This window comes from Gopherus evgoodei, chromosome 1 (genome assembly GCF_007399415.2).
Source record: "Gopherus evgoodei ecotype Sinaloan lineage chromosome 1, rGopEvg1_v1.p, whole genome shotgun sequence".
NCBI lineage: Eukaryota > Metazoa > Chordata > Testudines > Testudinidae > Gopherus > Gopherus evgoodei.
The window spans coordinates 363245279-363271523 of record NC_044322.1 but is presented as its reverse complement, the minus strand read 5'-3'; the positions used below and the strand labels follow the sequence as shown (position 1 = coordinate 363271523).

The 26245-nt window shown below is 50.1% G+C and overlaps 1 protein-coding gene across 2 annotated transcripts in view; it reads left to right on the top strand.

Annotated features, from left to right (window-relative positions):
• The window catches only part of NRF1 (nuclear respiratory factor 1), a 131491-nt gene that overhangs the window by 43605 nt on the left and 61641 nt on the right, over positions 1-26245 (top strand). For both annotated transcript variants that reach the window (XM_030581161.1, XM_030581115.1), the window contains exons 4-7: positions 1583-1709; positions 3660-3800; positions 17817-17975; positions 19246-19443. In XM_030581161.1, coding sequence (XP_030437021.1) covers positions 1583-1709; positions 3660-3800; positions 17817-17975; positions 19246-19443 — 625 coding nt within the window. The remainder of the gene's footprint in view (positions 1-1582; positions 1710-3659; positions 3801-17816; positions 17976-19245; positions 19444-26245) is intronic.

The following is a 26245-nucleotide window of genomic DNA, read 5'->3' as shown; positions in this document are numbered from 1 at the left end:
GGAGTCACCATTCTGATAGTATTCGCTATTTATTTCTATTCTTGCCTAATCACAAATTTAGTCCACGTCATCCTAATTACCATCTTGCTTTTTTTCGTATGAATTCTTAACTACTGTTAAAACCATTATCTTGAGAACCACTGGAGCTGCAGTATCCCAACTCTGGAATGGTATAAACCTTTTCACCACCATCGTGAGGGATGCATCTTTATTCAGTATTTTTATTGTATTATTGAATGAGGCCGCTTATAAGTTCTCCCAATAGTCCCACAAGGTGGAAATGAGCTAACACTTGTCCCTGCACGCCCTCTTCTAGCAAAGCTGAGGTGACACGTAGCAGAATGCATCACATAGTGGGTATTTTCAATAAAAATGTTCTGATCAAAGCCTCATCTATAGGGGCTTCAGCCCTTTCTTCCCTTTTCTGCCACAAATGACTCGAGTAAAACACTGACAAAGCATGTCAGTTTCATTCATTCAGTCAGTTTGACAATCAGAAGAATTTTTGCCATTTTGTCAGCATAGTTAAATAGTAAATATTTGTCTGTTTAAATCAGTGTGCTAGCCAGAAAGGAGCTGGTGTAATGTCTCTGACACTGGAGCATCTATATGGTGTCACAGCTGTACATACACTGCCGAAGAGGGCTCAGAAATGCCCATTTGCATTGATAACCTTAATGTCGCATAAAGTGGCAACTTACATGGTGAGAACTGCTCCTCCTCCCCTATATAAACTTTCTACAATCCGCTCTAGCAAAGTCACTGCCATTTTCTTGTCAGTTCTCTCACATCATTTAAATGTTAATGCAAGGAAAGAAGTGGTAAGTATGAGTGGTTCCCCATAGAAGGACCAGCCCAAAGGGACTCACTGATGTAACAGGTGGCTGAATATACACATTTCCTTTGGCCAGCTGTTGCAGCGTCTCTGTTTCTTGCTTACCACACTTGAGTTATGGTTTTGTGCAGGATTGAAGTACCAGTAAATCATTCAGCATTGTTGTGGGATTCTTTGTCTGTAAAACATTTCAAAGTGCTCTGCCTATAGATTCTGTATTGTTAGTAGTCAGTGGATGACAGTACGTTGTTCCACCCTCTTTGTTAACTGATTATCCACAGGCGTCAGAAAATTAATTTCTTTCCAATGTTGCAAAATTGGTCAAGTGCTTCATGGAGGTTTTCTTGACATTGGGTGTTGGTCACTGCTGGAGACAAGATCCCAGACATGATGGGCCCAGTGGTTTGATCTGATGTGACGTATCCTCTGTGCCCTTAACTTCACTGCTGAGAGAGAAACATTCATTTCTTTCCTCTCTACTTCACTTTACTTTTCTTTTTCCTGAACAGATTTCTTTGTGAAAAGTAGAAACGCCATAACTGAGCTATAGTCTGGCAAAAGGGACTATAGCAGGCCTGTGGGAGCAAAGAGGTGTTTGTGGGGCCACTGTTACTCACCAGGATTTCCTTTCACACCTGCTTTTGGAATGGGCAGTGTCAAGAGGAGGAATTGTGATCTGAAGGGCAGTGGCTGGAATGGCCCTTACTTTTCTCTCCCCCCTCCCCTTGTTTTCTTGCCCTGTTTCAGGAAGCTGCGTGCCACGCTAGATGAATATACCACCAGAGTGGGGCAGCAGGCCATTGTTCTTTGCATATCCCCCTCCAAACCCAATCCTGTTTTTAAAGTGTTTGGTGCTGCACCATTGGAGAATGTGGTAAGTCTCCCTGGGAAGGGGAAAAGGACCTAAGATGAGTTGTTTGCTTTCTGTGCATGTTTCATCTTGGCTTATAATGCTTCTAAGAGCCTGTGAGTGGTGTCAGCTTCAGGTTTGAAAAACACACACGCCTGGAGCCACAAGATCAAATCCTAGCATGGTGACTAATCTCCCGAATGCGAGGCTTTCAGATAAGGCCTTAATACTGAGGTTCCACCTGCACTGTTTAGAGATGCTAAATGTTCCCTGTCACTTCTCATAAAAGAGGAGTGTAGCTTAGTGTTCTCGACCAAAATTTCCCCTTTCTCCATTTCTATGCTGTGAGCTGATTGTGCATCTGGATGCTGCCTTCACCCTAGAGATGGCTGCATTCAGTGCTGTTCTGTCTGCCATGTGGAGTACTTTGCCTGGGGAGCTGTGGAATGAGATCAGGGCTTAGAGCCTGTATTGCTCGCACAGTGAGCTTCAGGCAAGGCTGGGGTAAGGTTGGAAGGATCTGACAGCTATTCATGGTAGTACTGTCTTGAATGGCCAGGTGCATGGTGGGAGGAGGGAAGGGATTTAGTGGGACTTCTGGGACCACAGATATGCGTGTTGTTACCTTGCTCTCATTTAGCTGTGCTTACGGGATGTTACTTACAACTTTGGTTCCCAACCACTGGTATATGTAGCAGTTCTGGGACTTCAAACTTTAGCCACTGGTGCTTGGGCTGGCCACCAGCCCCTCAGCCAGTAGTCTCCCCTGCAGCTTCGCTCCAACCTGAGAGAGAAATGTGCAGTTCTGCCTCTGTGCTGAGCTACAGACATCACCAAATCTCCTGCCCTATTTGCTGCGACATGCTATATCTTACAGTGCAGCTTGGGCTGTTCCAGACCTTACTCTTGTCGGATCTGGGGTTTGAAGCAACTCGGGCTTCCCTGTGGCCTAGGTTAGAGAAGTGTGTCCAGTTCAACAGGAGGCAAGCAGTGCTGGTGCACCTGAGGCTGGACGTGCAGTTCATGCAGATGCCTGCAGTGGGAGGGTGGGGCCTAAGGGAGTTGCTGGCTGGTACTGCTGAGGTCTCAGTCTGGCAACCCAGTAGTTACCTGGAATAGTTGGAGACCAGTGATTTCCAGGACAGTCAGGAAGGACTGGACTCTGCTGGTAAGTGGAAAGGGTTTAAAATTGTCTCGGCTGTCAGTGATTCCAGCTAGCCTCGAGTGAGCTTCCTTGAGCCTTGCAGGAAATGAGGGGATCACAGAGTGTGGGGGAGTCAGGGCCCTGCACCCTCCCTTCCTGCCATTCATCGTGACTCTCGGCCAGTCAGTAAGACAGGTTTATTAGACGACAGGAACAGAGTCCCAAGCAGGGCCTGTAGTTACAACCAGGACCCCTCTACCGGGTCCCTCTGGGGGGCAAGGAGCTTAGACCCCAGACTTGGGGTTCCCTGCGTCTTCCCAGCCAGCCCCAAACTGAAACCCCCTCCCCCCAGCTCCTCCTCCAGCCCTTGTCCAGTTTCCCGGGCAAAGGTGTCACCTGGCCCCACCCCCCTTCTGGCTCAGGTTACAGGCTCAGGTATCGTCCCTCAAATAAAGTCACCCCCTGCTCTCCCATCCCCAGTGCAGACAGTCCCAGTAAAACTGGGCGACATTCCCAGGTCAATCCGCCCCTCTCCCTATTGCGTCACAGAGGGGATCATCCTGTTTCCAACAGCACCGTTGTTTCCAAACTTTTATTACAAGCATTCTAATGCTCCTTCTTGGCGCTGTTACTTGGAGTTTCATCATTTCTCTTCCATGCAGCCCTTTGGGGCCAGTGGGTATTTTTACCTACCAGCTGTGGCATTGTTTGCTCACTCAGTTCTGCAGTGTCTTGGGGAAGAGTGAACAGCCCCTCCTCCGGTTACCTAGCACCCTTGCCTCTCTTGTTGCTCTTTACCTTGTTTACCTGAGCCTAATGATTCCCCACAGGTGCGCAAGTACAAGAGCATGATCCTGGAAGACCTGGAGTCAGCACTAGCGGAGCATGCACCTGCTCCACAAGAGGTTAACTCCGAGCTGCCACCCCTAACCATCGACGGAATTCCTGTCTCTGTGGACAAGATGACCCAGGTAAGCAGCCAAGGAAGGTGGAAACTTGGAAGAAGAAACGAAGAGGAGTTTTAAAGCCTGTTGATTTTGTAGTGGAGTGTGTGCCTGCGTCCTAAGGGACACTTAACCCCATCTCTCTGGTGGGACCATAGTGGGCCAGGTAATAGATGTGAATATTTATCACTGGTGCTTCTTTCCATGTGACATTGTAGAAATCCTAGTGAGGGCTAGAGCACACATTGCTGGGACTCCTTCTCCACCTTTCCCCATGGTGATCATCGTCATTGTGCTCCATCAGAGCTGTCAGTCCTGCACCTTGGAATGGTTTATAGCCACTGGTATCGGGAAGGTGGCTTATTACTTGTCAGTAGAATCCCTTTTTAGTTTCTCTCCCTTGTGCCTTGGTTTTTCTCCTCTCTCCCTTTCTCGCTGATGCTGTGGGTGGAAGCAGAAGGAAACCCACCGATAGTTATGCTCCAGGGCAAACCCCACCCTCCCACCTCAGGGACAGGGGCGAGCTGCTAATACCTGGTGCTTACAGTGAGTCATCTGCCTTAGGGGTGGGAGGACTCCTCATCCTCTCATGACCCAGTCCTCGTCTGAGCAATGTTGCATTGGTGGCCCCATCTCTGGGAGAAAAGGGGAGGGGGTTCTGAAGGAAACGTCCCTTGAGTGGGGAAGGATCAATAGTCTTGTATGTAAATCTCCTCTCTTCCCTGGTGCTGGCAGAGACAGGAGAGGAGGGAAGGATGCGAGGAACACTGTGTAAAGGAGCTAAGTAAAAGGCTCTGTACATGCTCATCCAGGCAGATCTATCAAAACAAATCACAAATGCCCAGACCCAGCTCTGCACTGGGAGGCAGAAACTCAGAGAGGAACAAGGCTGAGTGAGACCTGGGGTGAGGGTGGTCAGCAAGTTAGCTATGGGTTTATAGCATGGTATGTCAGCAGAAGGTCAAGGTGCTTCGGGAGAAGAGTTGTTGACGCAGAGAGTGGTTGGAGCAGTGAAGAGGAGGGTTTTCATCTCAACAGTGGTGACATTGTGAGGAAGGGACAGAGAAGAAATTGGTGCTAGTGGAACAGAGGGAAAGGAGATTAGAGAGAGATGAGGTTGGCTTCTGAGATTGACTGGAGGAAATCCAGGATTTGCAGCTATTGCAGTGTGGTAGAAATTTCAAGAAGCTTCCCCTCTTTTTGCTGCAGGATATAGGCAGATATATAAAAATAGCAAAAAGAACAGGAGTACTTGTGGCACCTTAGAGACTAACAAATTTATTTGAGCATAAGCTTTCGTGGGCTACAGCCCACTTCATCGGATGCATAGACTGGAACATACAGTAAGAAGATATTTATACATACAGAGAACATGAAAAGGTGGAAGTACCCATACCAACTGTAAGAGGCTAATTAATTAAGAGAAGCTATTATAAAAATAACTGCTATTAAAAGAAGAATTTTTGTCCAGTCAACTCGATGGCTGTTAGTGTTGCATTTCATCATTGAAACAATATAAAAATGTCTTAACTTTCATTCTAGTAAACCCCTCACATGGATTTTCTACACGGAAGGTATTTAATTTTTATGCTAGTGTTGGAAATGAGAGCAACACTTCAACATCAAGAGTTGTTTAAGTTTTACCCCCAGCTCTCCAAACATGGTTAGACAACCTCAGCTCTTTAATCTGTACGTTTTATTTTAAAAAAACTTCTTGCGTTAAATCTAAAATATAAGCAGTTCTGTTTCCTCTAGGTGTGAAGTGCCCTTGGCCATCAGCTGTTAAGAAAATTCTGTGGTTTTGAAACAATTATTCTGTGCATAAATCTGGCCTGGGAAGGTGGCTGTGGGGCGTTGACTGCTCTGGGTTGCCATGTGTGAGATGTGACTTTGATTTCTGGTTCTTTGTGCTTACTCTTCTGGCCCAGGACTTATTCACTGCTAAGAAGAAGGTGGCACCTTGAGTCCTTCTTCAAAAGCTCCTTTGACTGATCTGTTAGCACGGTTGATGGTTTCCTAAATCAGATCAGGGCCACCCAGAGGGGCGTGGGGTCTTCGGTGGCGAGGGGCCCCTGCCGCCGAATTGCTGCTGAAGACCCGGCACTGCGGCAGGGTGGTCCTTCCGCCCCAGGACCCCCTGCCGAGGGTCTTCGGTGCACTTCGGTGGCGGGTCCCGGAGGGGAAGGACCCCCGCCACCAAATTGTTGTGGAAGATGCTCCAGGGGCCCGGGCCCCGCAACAGTTTTCCGGGGCCCCGGGAGCAAGTGAAAGACCCCGCTACAGAGGCCCTGAAAAACTCTCATGGGGGCTCCTGCGGGGCCTGGATCAGATTGCCACACTTGCGCCCTCCCCTGCCCCCTGGGCGGCCCTGAATCAGATAGTTAGCTCTTGCTAACACCCTGCACAAGGGGGCCTAGACCTAAACAGGGTTCAGTAGGCACTCATTGCTATTGCAATATGAATAATGAGGAGTACATATCCAGAGGGGATTGCTGGCTGCTCCAGTGCACTCTGCTTCTAACCTTCCCTAATCTCTCTGCCCCTCCTCTTTCTGTTAGTGGTGGAGCACTTGTACTCTGGCATTATCTATTGGAGCAGCGTTCTCTGGCAATAAGTATGCAAACTGTTGATGCAACAGTAAAGTAACTTAGAAGGCATCTTATTTTGAGATCTCGTATACCCATCATGCTTAAGTAACTGCCTGATTAGGAATACCTTTCTTGCAGAAATGATACTTTTTGTTTAAACAACTTTATTGCAATGGTGTTGAATTTCTCCCAAGCTGTAGACAGATTTAGCTCTTGCACTTGTACCCTCATCCCCATAGACTCGTAGAAGTGCCAGCCTGGAAGGGACCTGGAGAGGTCATTTTATTCAGGCCCCAGCACTCTCGGCAGGGCTAGGTAATCAATACCATTCTGTTTGTTGTGGGTAGTGCCCAGATCATCTGTCTGTGGACAGGTGGTCACATCGAAGCTCTTGTCTCTGCTTTCCCCTCTGTAAAATGAGGATGACTAAATAAACCAGGAATGGGCAACTTAAAGGAAGTAGAGAGCCACACAATCCACTAAAACTCTTTGGCAGGCTAATGGGTAATTCAGGGGGAGTGTCAGGCCCTGCTTTGGGCATGTGACACAATGGTGGGGAGTAGGGGGGTGAGGCCAGAGTGGGAAGGGTTGGAGAGCAAGCCCACCCTGCAGTCATCTCTCTGCAGCAGCTCCTATCCTGTGGTACTGTCCTGACTCCTTGCTCTGTCTCACTGGTTCTTAAAACAGTGTGCAGGTGAAACCCTCCCCCCATGATGCCCTGCCCCCTTCCTCTGGATCACCTGCCCTGAACTGGGCTGTGGCAGGCTAAATAAAATGATCTGGTGGGCCGCCAGGTGCTCATCACTGTCATAAACATTTATAAAATACTTCGAGAGCCTTGGATGGGAGAGGACCACACGAGGACAAAGTATTATTAAGTATTGCCAGGGCTACAAACTCTCCATGGGATCTGAAAATCCACCTGTGATCTTTCTGCCTGTTAAAGTTACCAAAGATGCTCCATTTGGGTCACAGCTAACCGTTTTGTTAATGAGGGAGTCTCCCTAGCTTATAGCTGTACAGGCCCTGCAGGGCTGAGAGAGGTAAACACTTCAGGAAAACCTGAGGTAGCACTTGGACACTGCAGGGAGCAGTGATGTTGGCTAGAATGGTGCCATGTTTTCAGAGTAACTTTTCTGACCCCAGTGGCACTCTTAAGAGTTATAAATAGGTCAATTTTAAAGCACGGCAGTTCTGCAGTGACCTACGTTCAGGGCTCCGCATCTCACTTGGGAGAGCGGAAGATACTACTAGCCCTAAATCAGTGCAGAGAATGAAGCATCTTGCATAGCTAGTGATGCCATCAAATGTTGTAGCAGAAATCTTGATCCCCAGAATGCCCAGCTGAGCAGATATAAAGCTTTTCCGTTCACGGCTGATCATTTTTATATGGCTCAATATATTCTTTCCCTGATGTTTGCCTTCATCAGCTAACAGGAGAATCTAGCCTTTTTCAGTTCTTGTTTGTGACTGGAGATTGCAGAGCCTGGAGGAAAGCAGAAAAATTTAAAAATATTGGGCATCTCAATTAAGAGGTACGTCACTAGGAATGGAAAAATGAGGCTTTGGCTTTGAACAGCTGCAGGTCTCATTGGACAGGTGTTAGAAGCGTTAGGTTTAGCTCCCTGAAAAGGAGATGAAAATAATTCTCCTCCTTTTAATTGCCCTGCTTCTTTGGAGGTCTTGGGGGAAATAAAGCCTTCCGTAGGCTGAGTAAAGGTGTTTCCATGGATTTGCAGATGGAGAGCACTGCCCACCTGTGCTGCGTGTGAAAAAGGTATGCAGCGGGGTCTGATTCTGAAGCCCTTACTCAGGGGAATCTCCCATTGTAGTCAATGGGCATTTTGACGAAGGACTTCAGAACAGCCCAGTCATGAGCTTGATGGCTGGTAGCTGATCCATGTCTTTATCTGAACGCAGTGCGTGAACACTGAGTCATATTCTGCACTCTGCTCTGCATATATAAACCTCAGTGAAGTTGCTGCATGTTGCTTACACCTTCCTGAATGCAAAATTTGTCCCTTAACCTGACCTTTCTTTCTTTGTTTCAACATCTGCATTTGACTTGGATGCAAAGATGACTCCACCCTACCCCCGTTCCCCTTAAAAAGGAAATTAAAAGGTGTTTGTTTCACTGATGTGGGTCAGCATCTAGGCACCAAACCAATTTACCATTAGGCACTGAACAGTTATTTTGGGGAAACTAAAGTTAGTCAGTCATGGTGAGTATACGATGGAGGAGGGTTGAAGCACACCTGTAACCGTGCATGCCAGCGTTCAGAAAGCATCCTATCACTGGAGGCTCAGGGTTTGTTCTTGTACCTGGTTTGTAGCATCCTGATGCAATGAAGTTGCTATATGCAGCATTCAGAGGACATCTAAACCTTGAGTGCTGCTACAGGTGGAATGGGATGTACAGTAGTGGGCTTTAAGGGACAGTGGTACTGTATGCTCTCCTGACTAGAGGGTGCACCACTCTTCAGGCTGTGCAAGAGCTCAGCAAATGAATTAACAATTCTGATTTCTTTATACGTTTCTATTTTTCACCTAACCAAGGTGTGTGAGGGGGAGTAAGAGTTAGAGTAAAGGCTCATGTAAAAGTAAAATGCAAGATTAAAGAATGGGTGAATGGGTGAGGTCAGTTAATCAGCGGATCTGGTTGAGCCTCTTCTGTATGGTGTGTTCTGCCATGTTCTGCCTACTCTTCTGTGCCCAATCTCTGCTCCTCAGCTCTGACCCATTGTACAATATTCCATGAGTTTCTCTGCTTTGAGTGCTCCTAGTGTTCCCACTGTACCTCTGTCTTTGGGTTGGAACAATATTATTAGATGGAGATTTCCCTTCGGTGGTGGGGGGTGCTAGCCTGCTGCACTTACCAGGCATTAAGGGTTTCATCCTGTCCAGTGCCAGGTACCTTCAGCTCCCATTGAGATCTGTGAGATCAGGCCCTGTCTCTCATTTTTGCTTCAACAAACGATTAAATTTGGCCCAACTTTTCTCCCAGTCTGGCCTGTCTGAAGGGCCAGCAGTGGTGGGGCCTGGAAAGGGGTTCCAGAGGGCAAAATGAGCTTTGTAAAAAGGCAATTCATGATGGTGAATTTGTTGCTACCTACCGTGGCCGATGTCCCATTTTTTAATCTGCTGCTGCACATAAAATATTATTTGATCATTCAGTCTAAAATCCACTGCTGCAGAATGCAGCTTTCTCATCTGTTAGGAAGGATGGACACATGATCACAGAACCCCAGTGTTCTACTCTGGTTACTGCTTCATCTGCAATCACCTGCTTCATCATTTAGGTAAGATTCAAGAATACGAATTATCTAGACTTGGCTTAATCCGCCTATGCCCCGTTGCAGCTGTTGCAGATGGCTGGTGTTCTCCCGAGGGGGAATTTCTGGGGGCCCTTGGAAGGCTGTTCTTCACAGAAGGTGCTCTGTTCTGGAAGCTGCTTCTCTTAGCAGGCTGTCAGAGTTCAGGCCTGGCTGTTATTAGATGCATCTTGCACTTTGCCCTGTTGCTTCTAGTGTTTCTGTGTCTCTGCAGTTGGGTGCATCTTGGTTTTTTGGAGGCTGAGGATAGTTAAGATCAGGATTAACTCATTATCTTTAAGGGTTCATCTTACTGTTTTTCCTTAGCTAAAGCACCTGGGGTCTTCTAAGGGCACCCAATAAACGTTTCTAACAATATCGTGTATAGACCTTGCATTGTAGCTCACGCAAGCTCTTTTCCAAGCTGAAGGACTGAGGAGATTGGAATGAATCTTTCTTTTTATAAATGATTTGCCAGAGTTTCCCCTTTTTGTATGGGGTGGTGGGGTTGTGAGGGTGGGAGGGCTCCGAGTTCAACATACTGTGCTCATTGCCTCCCAGATGCCGCACACTTAGGCGATATGGGGCTCTGCATCTCAGAACTGTAGCCCATTTTAGGCTTTTTGTGAGCAGGTGGGATGAGGGGGGCAGGTCTTCTTGTGATGCCAATTAGAGAGGCCTTCGTGCTTGAGCAGGTTATAATGCCGTGCCGCTGCTGTTGATTGTTTCCCTGGCGGATTAGAGGCGAACCCTCCTTAACAAGTGCCTTGAGTAGCTTGAGTCTCTGAACTCCTGAGGATCAGTAATTAATCCATTTGGTAACAAGGAGCACAGCTTGCAGCGTGGAGTTCTGGGAAGGCACTTTTGACAACGAAATTCCATTCACGCTCATGATTTTTTAATAATTAGCATTTCTATAATGCTTCTTGCCCACGCATCTCAGAGCACTTCACAGCATGGACATTGTCCCTGTTTTATCATTGGGAAGCTGTGGCACAGAAAAGTTAGGCCACACAGCAAGCAGCGTTCTAGAGGGCAGAGCCAGGGGCGGGGGTGGGGAGGAGACCTGGGTGTGTCTGCTACCGACTCCCCACATGACCGTGCGCAAATCATTTAACCTCTCTGGGCCTCACTTTCCCCATTTCTAGCTTGGCGATCGTCACCTTGAGATAAAAGTAGCTATAGAAATGCGGATGGTATGTGTTGCCCTGGGCTTTATGCAGAATCTATGGGGAGGGCACTTCTTCGAGTGCCGGTCTAGAGGGATATTCGCTGTGGGTGCACGTGTGCCTGAGACCAGAAGATTCTTCATTAGCAATGTCTGTTGGTCTGTGCCTGCACAGCGTCGTGCTCCAAACTAAGCGCATACAGGGTGTCATGGACCGACCACCTCTCCAGTTCCATTCTACCACCGGTGGTCTGAGATGGAATTCCACAGTGCCTGCAGCTTGGCTGGCCTTCCCACCATCTATTCGGGGATTATTGTAAATCGTTTTATTTTAGTGTCGTTAGTTTAGCAGTGTAGCTAGTTAGATTAAGGTTTGGGTTAGGAGGTGTTCCTCCTTCTTGCTCAACTGCACCATTTGGGGTACCCATTAAGCCCCAAATCCTGGGCTTTAAATTCTACGTGTCCTATCTTTGGGTCTTCCTGGTCAGTGATCCCCACTCCTTCTGCCTGTATTGCCTTGGAGAATCTCATATTCCATCTGAGTGTGAAATTTGTCATTCCTTCCCACCTTGTCCATGACAAGCTCAAGAATTTTGGCTTAGGAGGCATGTCTGGAGCTTTCCACGAGGCCACAGCTCGACCCAGGGGCTTCTGACCGCCGTGTACTTTGCCAAGATCCATCCACTAGCACTTTTCCGGACCCAGCACTTCCCAGACTGTAAAAGTCCAGATCTAAAGACTTTAGCAGGCATGGATGGGAAGAGGGTAAAGGAAAGCACCCTCATGAGAAGCGGGAGAAGTCTCCATCTAACCCCTCTAAGAACAGATCTGCCTACCCTACCCCCTCTAAGTCAGGCAAGACTCAGTGCCCCGGTACAGGTGTATCTGCATCTCCTGGGGTGTGTGTGCGGATATCAGCTGTACCGGGAGTCAGGCATGCCCATTGACTACTTCCTTAGTGAGAGGCAGGTCCAGCTCCATCATCAGTGAAGGAGAGGAGAGGGTGGTCACTTTCTGAACCAGTGGCTCCATACCACAAGCAGAGAAGGAACCTAATGGTACCAACACCTACTTTCCATCCCAAGACTGTGCTGTTGGCACCATCTATGCATAGAAGCCCCTCTTGCTCTTCTGCTGGACCCACTCCCTGGTCCCTTCCATTGTGGTGTGAAGCTGCCAGCACTGACCGTGCACCCCTCATGCATGCCATCCACCTGCAGTGGCACCACTAGACAGGCAGTTCTGTCGGCTTCGCCCATAAACTCCAATTACTCATATTTCTCTGGCAGGATTGATGCACCGGTCATTTTGACAGTCCAGAGATGCACCATTAGCCCTGATAGGGGTTCCAGAGCCTCATTTGTACTCTGTCATCTCCGCAAGACATATCATCATCCCTGGGACGAGTGACACTCTCCCCCATTGGGACCACTTCCATACCCCTATGACCCCACACCATGTCCCTGTTGGGGTTCTTGGGACCCTTACTTTAGACCCCCTGGCTCCAGGAGGTGGGAGCAAGAGTGCCAACAGAAATCACCTCGTGGGGAAAAGTATCAGCCCCTGGAGCATGGTAAGGATCAGGAACAGCCCAACCAGCAAGAACCCTCCCTTCCACCGGTGGCTCTTTCTTTTCTCCCAAGGAGGTGGTGGTGCCAGCCTCACCTTTGCTGCCTGAGGATTATAAACAGCTCCAGGACCTCCTGAGGAGGATTGTGGAGGCTTTACAGATCTCGCTGAAGGAAGTCTGGGACCCTACTTACAAGTTTCTGGATATCCTCTAGACTACAGACCCTGGCAAGATGGCACTTCTCATCAACAAGGTCATATAGAATTGACTAGGACTGTTTGGCATGCTCCAGCCACTTATGCCACAACTGCAAAAAGGATGGAGAAAAGATATGTTGTCCCACCTAACGAAGTAGAGTGTTTGTTTTCCCATCCCATACCAAATTCTCTAGTAGTACAAACTGTTACTGAGTGCAACAGACTGCACCAGCCTCCTTCTACCCCGTCTGATAAAGATACTAAAAAACTGGATCTCCTAGGGGCAAGAGTTTCTCCACCAGCCTACAATACTGAATAGCAAATTACCAGGCTCTGATTTGGAAATATGACTTTATTAGTTATAGTAAGCTGTCTGCGTTTGTCAGCAAACTTCCTTCAGCGCTCAGGCCTCAGTTTTAGGCTATTCTGGAAGAGGAGAAGCTCATAGCTTGGTCGTACCTCCAGGTGTCGCTTGATGCAGCTGACGGCACTTCACGCCCCAGGGTGACTTTGGTAGTCATGAGGCAGGCTTCTTTGCTTCGCTACTTGAGGTTTCCTGAGGAAGCCCAAACTATGACCTCCCCTTTGAGGGTAATCTTTTGTTCGGGGGAAAAAATTGGCAAATTTTAAAGAATTAAAGAATCCTGGGATATCCTCCATTCCTTGGGGATGTACACCGCAGCCCCACAGCGGAAGTACTATAAGCCACCTCCTTGCAGACAACATCCTGCTCCCCCACCCTTCTTCCAGCCACGGGTTTATGAGCCACCCAGGAGACTCCAGAGGTTACAGCACAGCAGGCAGCAAGCCATGCCATCGGTTCCTCACCCACAATCCCATGCCAAGAAGCCATTTTGACAAGACATTTGAGAGCCGCCAACCAGTCTCCATGCAGCCAGACACCCTCCCATTCACTTTGGTGACCACTTGTTCTATTCCTTCCCAACCCAGCAACATATTACTTCAGAAATTTAGGTCTGGAAGATCATCTGCACAATAGAATTCCTTTCCATTCCTACACCAACCCCTCCCCCGTTCCTCTTCAGGGACACCTCTCACAAGAGGCTTCTCAGACAGAAGGTAGAGACTCCCTTCTTCAGCTCAAGCTGGAGAGCCTGTGCCTTATCACAGGGGGAAGGGTTTCTGTTTGAGATACTTCCTCGTTCCCAAGAAGGGTGGATGGAGACCCATCCTGGATCTCAGGCAACTCAATGTCTCTATCAGTTGTTGGGGATTCAAGATGACCGTCTTGGCTTCTGTAATCCCATCCCTCAACAAAAGTGACTGGTTTGCAGTTCTTGATTTGAAAGGATGCCTATTTTCAGTAGGTGTTCACCTGGCTCACAGGAGGTTTCTAACCTTGATGGTGGGCCTAGAGCAATACCAGTACAGAGTCCTTTGTTTTGGTCTCTCAGCAGCCCTGAGAATATTCACAAAGATGCTCTGAGTGGTAGTGATGGACCTGCATTGCTAGGCAACCCAACATCTACCTACCTTGACAACTGGTTGCTCATGGGATGGCTATCTTTGCGAGTTTAATTGACAGTATGCTCGTACTCAGTCTTTAAAATCCTTAGGGCTTCAAGTGAACCCAGAAAAGTCCACTTTAACTCCAAGGCAGATTATAGAATTTATTGGAGCGACTATGGACTCAACTTCAGTCAAAGCTTACTTACCTCAGAACAGAGACCTCATTGCTCAGCTCCAACTGAGCCCCCAGCTGACAACTCCCTCCTTTCTGGTTCTTCTAGGGCACATGTCTGCCTGCACCTACGTAACATCCTTCACAGGCTGAATAGTCATTGCCTTCAGGCGTGCATAAGTTCCGAACAGACAAGCATGTCACGTTCCCTCAGAGCTTTCTGTCTTCTCTTGCCTGGTGAGAAAACAAGATGTCTGTGTGTAGGGGTTCCCTTCATTCCCCTTCAACCCACAAAGAAGCTACTCATGGACCCTTCATTACTGGGTTGGAGAATACACCCGGACTACCAAGTGGCAATCTGCTTGAACTTCGACTTCCAGAAGGTTTCTGCCGTTCATACATTTCCATCACGTTCCAGTCATGTTGGACATCATGATGATGGTGTTCTACATAAAGAAGCAGGGAGGAGCAGGATCCGCCCCTCTTTACATAAAGGAAGTCAAGCTCCAGAATTGGAGTATCTGACATCATATCTCCCTTTCAACAGTGCACCTTCCCAGAATAATGAACACCTTAGTAAACAGCCTCAGTAGTCACTTCCACAGATACCATGAATGGGAACAGCAAAACTCAGTGGTACAGAACATCTTCCAGCAGCGGGACTCCCTATGTGTGGACCTCTTTGTATCCCAGGTAAACAAGAAGTGTCCAGCCTGTGACTCCCTTGCTGCTCAAAGGCACAATTCCAGAGGAGACGCATTTCTCGTTCCGTGGTCAATGCCATTAAGGTATACTTTCCCATCCATCCCACTCTAACTAAAGGTCCTGAACAAGGTCAAGCAAGACAAATGGGCAGTGGATTGTATTGGCTCCTGGGTGAGTGAGACAGTTTTGGTTCATCAGAATCCTCCAGATATCCACATACCCATGTATCCACTTAAAATAGTTGCCAAACCTTCTGACTTGAGACAAAAGCAAAACCATCTGTCCCAGCTCAGCCTCTCTCCACCTCACAACCTGGTATTTGGATGGGCAGTGAGAAAGGTCATGCTCCAAGGAAGTCCAGTCCATCCTCAGCAACAGCAGAAAGGCTTCCGCATGAAAATTCTGTGCTGCCAAATGAAAGAGATTCTCCATCTGGTGCTAACGCCACCAGAAACCTCCCATGCCTTTCATTTTGGACATCTCTTCCTAAAGTGTTCGGGTTTGTCCACTAGATTGCTGCCAGGTACACACGCAACAGCCAACTTTTTACATCCTCTTATAGGCAACTGCTGAATATTCACGCATCCTACAAACATGAAATTTCTGAGAGGTCTTGTCAGAACCTTTCCTCCAGTATTGGTGCCAACTCCTAATTAATTTAGTGCTGTCAGTATTTATGAATCCGCCCCTTAAGTCCTTGGCCTCCTGCACCCTTCTCCATTGATCCATGAAAGTAGCCTTTCTAATGGCAATCACTTCCACTAGGAGAGTAGCGAAGCTTGTGGCTCTTATGTAGGCCCTCCCTACACAGTATTCCATAAGGATAAAATGTCCCTAAGGGTACATCCCAAAAGTTCCCTCTGAATTCCACCTTAATCTGCCTATCCCTCTACCGGTATTCTACCCAAAATCTCATGTCACCAAGGAGGACAGGACACTTCATTCTCTGGATGTTCACAGAGCTTTGGCTTTCTACCTGCAGAGGATGAAGCCCTTTCAAAAATCCTAGAGACAATTCATCTCCTTCAATGAGCAAAATGGATTTCAGGGTGCATTCTGCTATGTTATGAACTGATGGAAACTCTTCAGGGTGTGAGGGCACATTCAACTAGAGAACACGCTACCTCTGTAGCTTCTCTCCAAGGCATGCCTCTGGTACACACCTGTAGAGTGGTGACAATGGGTCTCTTTGGGTCTCTTTGCTCATCTTTATCCTGGGATCCATGGTGCAGCATGGGTCCCTTGCCCCTGCCTGCCCCATGAGCACTTTCTGTGAGTCACTCATGGTGAATACTTGTGGGGACAAGCACTCAAAGAAAAAAGGAATGTTACTTTCTTTATGGTGACTGGAGTTCTTCAAGATGTGTCGTCCCCATGGGTAGTCTGTGACCCCCCTCCTTCCCTTCTACTTCAGATCCTTCCAAGGTGATGTGCAGTAGAGTTGGAATTGGAGAGGCTGTCTGTCCAGGCCACCCTGATGCTGAGGTGCCTAATACATAGGCTGGTGTGTGTGATGTCATGCGGGCAGCAGTGCATTTGGAAGAGGCCCATGCTCTTGTGACAGAGAATTGGAAATACTTGATAGTTGTCTAGTGGGGTAAACAACGTCTATGTTGCTAGTTGGAAGTCTTATGGCTGTAGCCAGCAGCAAATGATTCCTCTTCCCTGAGCTTCCTCGTACTGCAGGCTCTTGGGGCTGGTGCTGCAGGATCAGACTAGCTGCATCCAGGAATTCTGGTGGCAATCGTGAGAGCGAAGTTCGCATGGTTTGCCACTAGTGTCACTGAAGGTTGTGGGAGGAGGCGTGTGTGCGTGGGAGGAGGGGGAGAGAAAGTTCTTGTCTTAAATTAGACTATTTCTCTGAGAAACATCTGACACTTGGGTGTCACAGTGATCAGCATTGCTTAAATTGCAAACTCTCTGGGATAGGGACCATCTTTTTGTTCTGTGTTTGTACAACACCCAGCACAATGGGTTCCAGGTCCTACGGCGGTAATATAAAAAATAATAATAATGTACATGATCTAAAAACATACTGCTAGGTGTGCAGAATTCATGATGCTGCTAGTAGTAAATCATGTTCTTGTTAATGTGTCTTTGTGGTGTTATCTGGTCTGCAAATCTCTCTCAAAATATTTTCTTGTGAGAGTAGTGCTTTTGTCTCAGCTGAAATATCATCCCTCTCTTTATACTTGCCCATAATGTTCTCAAAGTCAGCCTGACACATCTCCTCCTCTGTTTCTTTGACAAAAGATGTTTTTCTTATGGAAAATCATTCAGAGATGATTGTTTTTCAGATGGAGCATGAAAAAAAGACCACCTTACACAGAGCTGTCCAACAGTTCTAGCAATGGGGGAATGCCTCCTGTTCCTGCTGTGACTTCTCCTGTGGGTGGTATTTGATAGCAGAGCTTGTTGAATCCCTGCTGTCTTTGTGACATCCCTGTGCAATGCATACCATACAGGATATGCAGAGCAGCTACATTCAGGTTCCTGTTAGAGCATTAGCTCGGCATTTCCTCACTGATTTTAATTGGGCTGGCTGGTTCTCATCACTGTAGTTTTGAACCTTAACGTTGCAGTAATATAGGGCATGTTTTGCTTTTATTATTCTAATTGGCTGACATACGTTTGTCACTATCTCACGACCTAACACTGAGCTGTTTTTCAACTGGGGGTGAGGTGCAGAGGGATTCATCTTATGCTTTCAGCTGTGCTCAGGGCAGTTCCAGTGGGTAGTTTGTCTGATCATTTCCAGGTGGAAACAGAATCTAGTGATTTATAAAACTAACCTTAAACCCCCCCACCCACCCAAAGAAACTGGGATTTCCAGTCGTAACCCTCTTGTGCTGTTGGTTTCAGGCGCAGCTGCGAGCATTCATCCCCGAAATGCTGAAGTACTCAACAGGCCGTGGGAAGCCGGGCTGGGGGAAGGAAAGCTGCAAACCTATTTGGTGGCCTGAGGATATTCCATGGGCAAACGTTCGCAGTGACGTCCGTACAGAGGAGCAGAAACAGAGGGTGTGTGTTGTATTGTCACTAACCCTTCAGGGCAGTCGGGGTTTGGGAGTGGGTTGTTATGTTTTGAGCCTCCTTCTTGTGTGACAGAAAGAACAGCTAGGTCATAAACTTCCCTGGTTCCGTGCCATGGTTAAAAGTTTGTGCCCAAATCATATGGGATAGCTCTTCCTCCCCAGTTCCATATCTTGGCTGCATGTCCCCCAGTTCCCCATGACAACCATCCGTCTGCCTCTTTGTTGCCATCCTGGAGGATTGATCCCCAGCTTAGTCCAAGGGGTGCAAAGGGCAGAGGAGAGCAGTGAAGGTGGTGAAAGAGGCATATTCCTGGATTCACTCTGACTCCCTATTGCTAACTTGTTCTATGGTATTTTTAACCCTACCTCTCTTCTTGCCCCCGATTCTTGTGGTGGGTAACTCCCAATCCAGCTGGCCACAGTAGCAGCTCGTGAATACAGGCTAAGGAAGTGGCTCACAGGCCCAAGCTGTGTCTCTGTTCTCCTAAACACGCAGTTCAGCTGCGAGATAGAACATGTCCCAGGCCCACAGAGAGCAACCAGAGGTGGTCACCCCACCTCACCAAGCAGAGCAGTGTGTGCCCTTCCTTTAAGTGAGAGAACAGGGGTAGTGGGGCAGTTGAGGGTGAGTGGGGAGAAAGAGGAAATGTGAAAAGGATGAGAGAGAACAGACAAAAAAAGGGACTCATCAAGTATCTCAGGACATTTCAAGAAGCTAAGAAGGAGTGGGAGATACCTGTCTACCTAGCTACCATAAAGGGGCATTAAATATGTTGTGAATCACAGGATCAAATCCTTCCACAGACTGCAGCTGTCCCTCATGGGGGGCGGCCTGGTTGAGCCAGGATTTATGGTATCGAGTCTGCTCTTTGCTTGATCTTTTTTAAAAGGCTTTGTTTTTTACACTCCTGGTTAAACTCTCTGAAAGTTTGAAGCCAAACTGTTTCACTAGAGAGATTTCCTCCACCCCATGGTCCTACAGCCTTGTTCTGTAAAGTGACATGTGGATGCAGACTGTACGCATGCTGGCTTGCTTCCGAAGGGTGGCTCATGAACTGTGGGGCTTGGAGGCATGGAGGGGGCTGGGTATGTTTTCTGGGGGGATTTTGTTTTTATTTGGGGGGAAAAAAACTGATTAAAAAATAGCCCTGAAGAAAGCCAACTAAAGATTTACATGGCTCAGATCCCCGGGGGAATTGCTGAATGGAAATTCTGCTTTGCACTCTTAATTTGACTGTTTTCTTTTTTCCTGTTAGGTATCCTGGACCCAAGCATTGCGGACTATTGTGAAGAACTGCTACAAGCAGCATGGGCGTGAAGACCTACTTTATGCCTTTGAGGATCAACAGACACAGCAGCAGACTGCAGCTACGCATAGTATAGCGCATCTGGTCCCATCACAGACGGTGGTACAGACCTTCAGTAACCCTGATGGCACTGTCTCCCTTATCCAGGTGAGCATAGCCCACCTGTCCCTTCACACACATTGTATTGAGTGGCCATGTCTGACAGAGGTTTTTAACTATACACCTTTGGATGTTGGCTTAACCTGTATGTTTCAGGAATCTCAGGTCTGTCTATCTTAGGTACTTATGCGGGCTCCATTATCATCATATGTAAGTTCCTCACAATGGAAAGGGGAATACAGTCATCCTTATAACACCCCTATTATGTCCATTTTACAGAGAGGGAACTGAGGCATAGACTGCTCCCTTCATTGCTGACTCCAGATATTATATTACACATATCTCCTCTTCAACAAACATAACTTTTCCGGAGTATCATTGCACATATGTCTATCTGACCCCCGCAACAAAAACAAGACAAGATTTTCTGCACAATACTTGAGGTCGGGGGTTTCCAAACTTTTTGCTGGCACAAACCCATTGTAATAATTTCCTCCTGGGATCCCAGAGAGCACGGAGGACGCCATTTTGAAGAGCAAAATGGCAACCTCTGCACAGCATGACCTTGCACGCAGCATATGTGTGAGGTCACGCCACACAGAGGATGCCGTTTTTCTCTACAAAATGGCATCCTCCACACATTGTGACCTCCATATTTATGGTGCATGCGAAGTGTGTGCTCTACAAAATGGCATCCTCCATGCATCATGACCTCGCATGCACTGTATATGCAGGGTCACAGCATGTGGAGCAAAATGGCGTTCTCAGCACAGTAGAGATCACCATGACTCCGTTAGCTGATGGTAACCGCGAACAGGGTTGCACAACCGAGAGTTTGGGAACCACTGCTTTAGGCAGTGTTCATAGTACTTGAAGTAGTGAAACTCACCACCCATGCTTAAACCAACCTCCAGCCGCTTGAGATGTTGAAACAAGATGCCATTTGCAGTAAATTGTGCATGTCTTCTATTATATAAGAGTCTTAAAGCAAAACACTCAAAACTGACCTCAGCTGACTCATTCCTCTTGTTTCCATGTATGCTTTGATCAACAGTTGAGATAGTTAAGTGTTGACATTGATATTCTCATTAGCTGTCAAGGTTTAACACCCATTAAAATGAATGGGGCTCCAAACACCTCTCAGAGCTGTTTCAGTCAAGCTATCTGCAGGTACACAGCACTGCATTGGTTTACACTTGTTTCACGTTTTGGTGGCTGTGCTCACAACTGTGAGGACTAGGGACTGGAGTAGATTTAAATAAAAGCTTAGGCTTAGTCTACACCTAAAACTTAGGTTGGCATGGCTGTGGCTCTCAGGGGTGTGAAAAAGCCACACCCCTGAGCACTGTAGCTATGCCATCCTAACCTCTGGTGTAGATGCAGCTTAGGTCAACAGAAGAATGCTTCTTCTTCGAGTGATTGCTCACATCCATTCCAGTTAGGTGTGCGCGCTGCGCGTGCACGTTCGTCGGAAACTTTTTTTACCCTAGCAACTCCAGTGGGCCGGCAGGTCGCCCCCTAGAGTGGCGCCGCCATGGCGCTCTATATATACCCCTGCCGGCCCGCCCGCTCCTCAGTTCCTTCTTACCGCCGTGTCGGTCGTTGGAACTGTGGAGCGCGGCATAGCTGTCCTCCACGTCCCTAGCTCTCCTTGTTATCTCTCGTTTGTCTAACTCATTCTTCTGTAGTTGTTAATTAGATTGTTAGGTGTAGATAGTAGTACTTAAGTTAGATAGGTTGTAAATAGCTCTTCGCCGGGGGCTTAGCCCTTCCCGGCACCCGGCACCGGGCTCATGCCTGGTTCGCCGGGCTTCAAGCAGTGTGCAGCCTGCAAGAAGCCTATGCCCACCAGCGACCCCCATGACGCGTGCCTGAAGTGCCTGGGGGAATCGCACAGATCGGACAAGTGCCGCATCTGCAAGGCTTTCAAGCCAAGGACAAAGAAGGAGAGGGATCAAAGACTCCGAACTCTCCTTATGGAGGCGGCTCTTGACCCGGCGGCTTCGCAGGCCGTGACCTCGGCGCCGGCACCGGATCGCACCGGCACCGAAAAGACTCCCCGGCACCGACCTTCTCCGGCACCGGGGACGGAACCGAGGCCGTCGAAGTCTACTACTCCGGCCCGGCAGACCCGACTAGAGCGCCCGGCCTCAACATCGGCCGCGGCACCGTCGACTCCGGGCCCGACGGGTCCGTCGAGTCCGGTACCGCCAAGCTCCCCCATGAGATCTGGGGTGGAGATATTAGTCCCATCCACGCCGGAGACCTTCGCCTTGGCTCGGGACCTTATAGCTCTGACTGAGCCCACTCAGCTGCCACCCCCGGTACCTCCGGTGCGGGTAGTGTCCAGAGGCAAACCCATGATGGCGGCACCGTCTCGAGCCTCACGCTCAAGATCGAGGTCCCGACGTCGCGGTCGCTCCAGATCCCGCCGCCGCTCGCAGTCCCAGCACCGCTCCCCTCGGCGGTACCGGTCGCACTCGCGGCACCGGTCGGCCTCAAGACGTTCGCAGTCGGACTCCAGCCGCCGAGACCGGCACCGCGACTCCAGGAGCCAGTCCCGACGTTATCCGCCGCACCGGTCGACCTCCCGGCACCGAGCTGGTGGCAGGTCCCGGTCCCGATCCCGGTCGACCTCCCGGCACCGAGCTGGTGGCAGGTCCCGGTCCCGGTCGACCTCCCGGCACCGAGTCGGTGGCAGGTCCCGGTCCCGATCCCGGCACCGAAGCGGCGGCCGGTACCGGTCTAGATCCCGGCACCGTGACAGAACCCGGTCCTGTTCCCGTTCCCGGCACCGTTTTGACTCCCGGCACCGGTCCCCGGCACCGAGAAGATCGTCCCTGCCGAACCGCGCAGACCCTTACCAACCAGGGTCAGCCCCGCCGTGGCCTTCTAGACAGCCATCGGTCTCTTCCCAGACGGACAGTGGGTATGCGCTGGGCACCGACCAGCAAGCGGCGCTATTTAGCGATCCGCCTCTACAAGACCAAGGCCCGCAGCAATGGGGGTTCTGGACACCCTGGGCATACCATCAAGCCCAGGGGCCCCAACAACTCCCTGCTAGACCTGCGACGGCAGACCGCAGGGCGCCGGAAGCCTCATTGTCTCGCCCCCCTCCCTCCCCGGATGAGGAGGAAGGGTCCAAGCAACAAGACTCCGCTCTGGCTCCTGAGGCAGAGGCGAGGGCCGAGGGAGACCCTCCATTAGACACTCTCTTGCCGGGGGTCTCCTCATCCTCCTCCCCGGATGAAGCGGTGGCGGGTACCTCCTCCAACAGCCCACCCCCGCTGGATCTCAGAGCGCACCAAGACCTCCTCAGGCGAGTAGCTCAGAATCTGAGTCTGCAAGCCGAGGAGGTCTCGGAGATAGAGGATCCGATTGTCACCATCCTCTCAGCGGATGCTCCCACCAGGGTCACCCTGCCCTTCGTAAGAACCATCCTGGCCAACGCCAACACCATCTGGCAGTCTCCGGCCTCCATCCCCCCTACTGCGAAGGGCGTCGAGAGGAAGTACATGGCCCCTTCTAAAGGCTATGAGTACCTCCATGTACACCCGACACCGGGTTCCCTGGTGGTTCAATCCGTGAATGATAGAGAGCGTCATGGGCAGGAGGCTCCAGCCCCCAAATCCAGAGAGGCCAGGCGGATGGACCTCCTCGGCCGTAAGGTGTACTCGGCTGGGGCGCTGCAGCTCAGGGTTTCGAACCAGCAAGCCCTGCTGAGCAGGTACGCCTTCAACTCCTGGGTGGCAGCAGACAAATTCAAGGAGCTGCTACCGCAAGACGCTCGCCAAGAATTTGCAGCCATCTTAGATGAAGGCAAGAAGGTTGCATGCACGTCCTTGCAAGCTTCTTTGGATGCTGCGGACTCGGCTGCCCGTACCCTTGCGTCAGGAGTAACGATGCGTCGCATCTCCTGGCTACAGGTTTCTGGCCTTCCGCTGGAGCTCCAGCATACCATCCAGGACCTCCCTTTCGAAGGCCAGGGCCTGTTTTCTGAAAAAACAGACCCCAGACTCAAGAGTCTGAAAGATAATCGGGTCATTATGTGGTCCCTCGGGATGCACACACCGGGAACGCAACGCAGACCCTTCCGGCCACAGCAACAACAGCAGCGCAGGCCGTATTCCCAGTTCCGCCAGCGGCAGGACCTTAACAGGCGCCGCGGCAGGAATGGAAGGCGCAGGCATTCGGGGAACCAAGGGGGGCAGAACCAAGGCTCCTCTAAGCCCCCGCCTGGGCCTAAGCCTTCATTTTGAAGGTGCGCCCGAGGGCGCAGTAACAGTTTCCCCTATGGATCCTTCCCCCCCGTTTTCCAACCGCCTTTCGTTTTTCCTCCCGGCGTGGTCCCAAATAACGTCGGACCGCTGGGTCTTAAGCACGGTGCGGACGGGATACCGCCTGCAGTTTGTGTCATTTCCTCCTTCCCACCCCCCTTCCTCGTCCCTTTTCAGGGACCCCTCTCACGAGCAATTCCTTCGGCAGGAGGTGCCGACGCTCCTCAGCAAAGGAGCTATAGAGGCAGTTCTGGAAAACGAGAAAGGCAAGGGGTTTTATTCTCGTTACTTTCTGATCCCCAAGGCCAAGGGAGGCCTCAGGCCTATCCTCGACCTGCGAGAGCTCAACAAATACCTGGTGAAGTTGAAGTTCCGCATGGTATCCCTGGGGACCATTATCTCATCCCTGGATCCGGGAGACTGGTACGCTGCCCTCGACATGCAAGACGCGTATTTTCACATTGCCATTTGGCCACACCACAGACGTTTTCTTCGCTTCGTGGTGGGCCCCCTTCATTACCAATTTGCAGTCCTCCCATTTGGCCTATCCACGGCCCCGAGGGTGTTTACAAAATGCATGACAGTTGTTGTGGCGCATCTTCGGCGCAATCGTATCCACGTGTTTCCTTATCTGGACGATTGGTTGATTCGGGGCACGTCGGAACAACAGGTCTGCAGCCATGTCCGCGTGATCACCGGCTTGTTCGCCACTTTGGGCCTCTTGATAAACACGGACAAGTCCACCCTGATTCCCACGCAGAGGGTGGAATTCATCGGGGCCGTCCTGGACGCCACGGTGGCCAGGGCCTTGTTGCCATTGCAGAGGTTCCAGGCCTTGTCGGCGATCATTCAACGACTGCGGACAGCCCCCTTGACATCAGTGCGGACATGTCTAGCCCTGTTAGGCCACATGGCGGCTTGCACCTTTGTGACCGGTTACGCTCGGCTCCGCATGAGGCCCCTCCAGTTGTGGCTCATCGATCATTACAGGCCGGCAAGACAGCCGCTAGACATGCTAATCACAATTCCCCAAACGGTGTTAGATTCTCTAGCCTGGTGGCTAGACCAGTCCGTACTATGTGCGGGACTCCCTTTCCACCCACCTCAGCCCTTGGTGTCCCTGACAACGGATGCCTCAGATCTAGGCTGGGGGGCCCACCTAGGGACTCTGAGAACGCAGGGCCTGTGGTCCCAGGAGGAGGTGGAGTTGCACATCAACATGCGGGAGTTGAGAGCAGTCCGCCTTGCTTGTCAAACGTTCTGCCATCAGCTTCAGGGTCGTTGTGTCGCAGTGTTTACCGACAACACGACGACCATGTACTACATCAACAAGCAAGGCGGCACCAGATCCTCTCCCCTGTGTCACGAGGCGATGCGACTCTGGAACTTTTGTGTAGCCCACTCCATTCACCTCACGGCTTCCTTCCTCCCCGGGGTACGGAACACGCTGGCGGATCGATTGAGCAGATCCTTCCTGTCGCACGAGTGGTCCCTTCGACCGGACGTCGCCCTCTCCATTTTCCGGAGGTGGGGTTATCCCCGGGTGGACCTATTCGCGTCCAGAGGGAACAGGAAGTGCCAGGCGTTCTGCTTCTTTCAGGGCAGGGAGCCTGGGTCGTTAGCGGATGCCTTCCTTATTCAGTGGTCGACCCACCTGTACTATGCGTTTCCCCCGTTCCCTCTGGTCCACAGGGTCCTTCTGAAGGTGCGCAGGGACAGGGCTCACGTGATCATGGTGGCCCCGGTGTGGCCCAGGCAGCACTGGTACCCCATGCTGCTGGACCTGACCATAACCGACCCAGTTCCCCTGCCCCTTCATCCGGACCTGATTACCCAGGAGCACGGGACCCTCTGTCACCCGGACCTGCAGTCGCTCCATCTAGCGGCGTGGCTCCTGCGTGGCTGACCGGTTCTGAGCTGCGCTGCTCCACACCGGTGAGGGAAGTGCTTTTGGGCAGCAGGAAGCCTTCCACGAGAGCGACATATTCGGCCAAGTGGAAGCGTTTCTCCTGTTGGTGCGTGGAGAAGAATCTCCGCCCTATGGAAGTTTCAGTGGCCAATGTCTTAGACTACGTTTGGACCCTCAAACAGCAGGGTCTGGCAATATCGTCGTTGCGAGTCCACCTGGCGGCTATCTCCACCTTTCACCCGGGTGGGGATGGTCGCTCGGTCTTTTCTCACCCGACGGTGTCGAGATTCCTTAAGGGACTGGAACGTTTATACCCTAACGTCCGACTCCCTGCTCCAACCTGGGATCTTAACTTGGTGTTGTCTCGGCTCATGGGACCCCCCTTTGAGCCGTTAGCTACTTGCTCCCTGCTTTACCTCTCTTGGAAGACTGCCTTTTTAGTAGCTATCACCTCAGCTAGGCGGGTGTCGGAACTCCGGGCTCTGGTGGTAGACCCTCCGTATACAGTCTTCCACAAGGACAAGGTACAGTTGAGGCCACACCCTGCCTTTCTCCCCAAGGTAGTCTCTTCCTTCCACATCAGCCAAGAGATATTCCTTCCGTTTTTTTTCCCGAAACCTCACTCCTCAGGCAGGGAGCAGCAGCTCCACTCGCTTGATGTCCG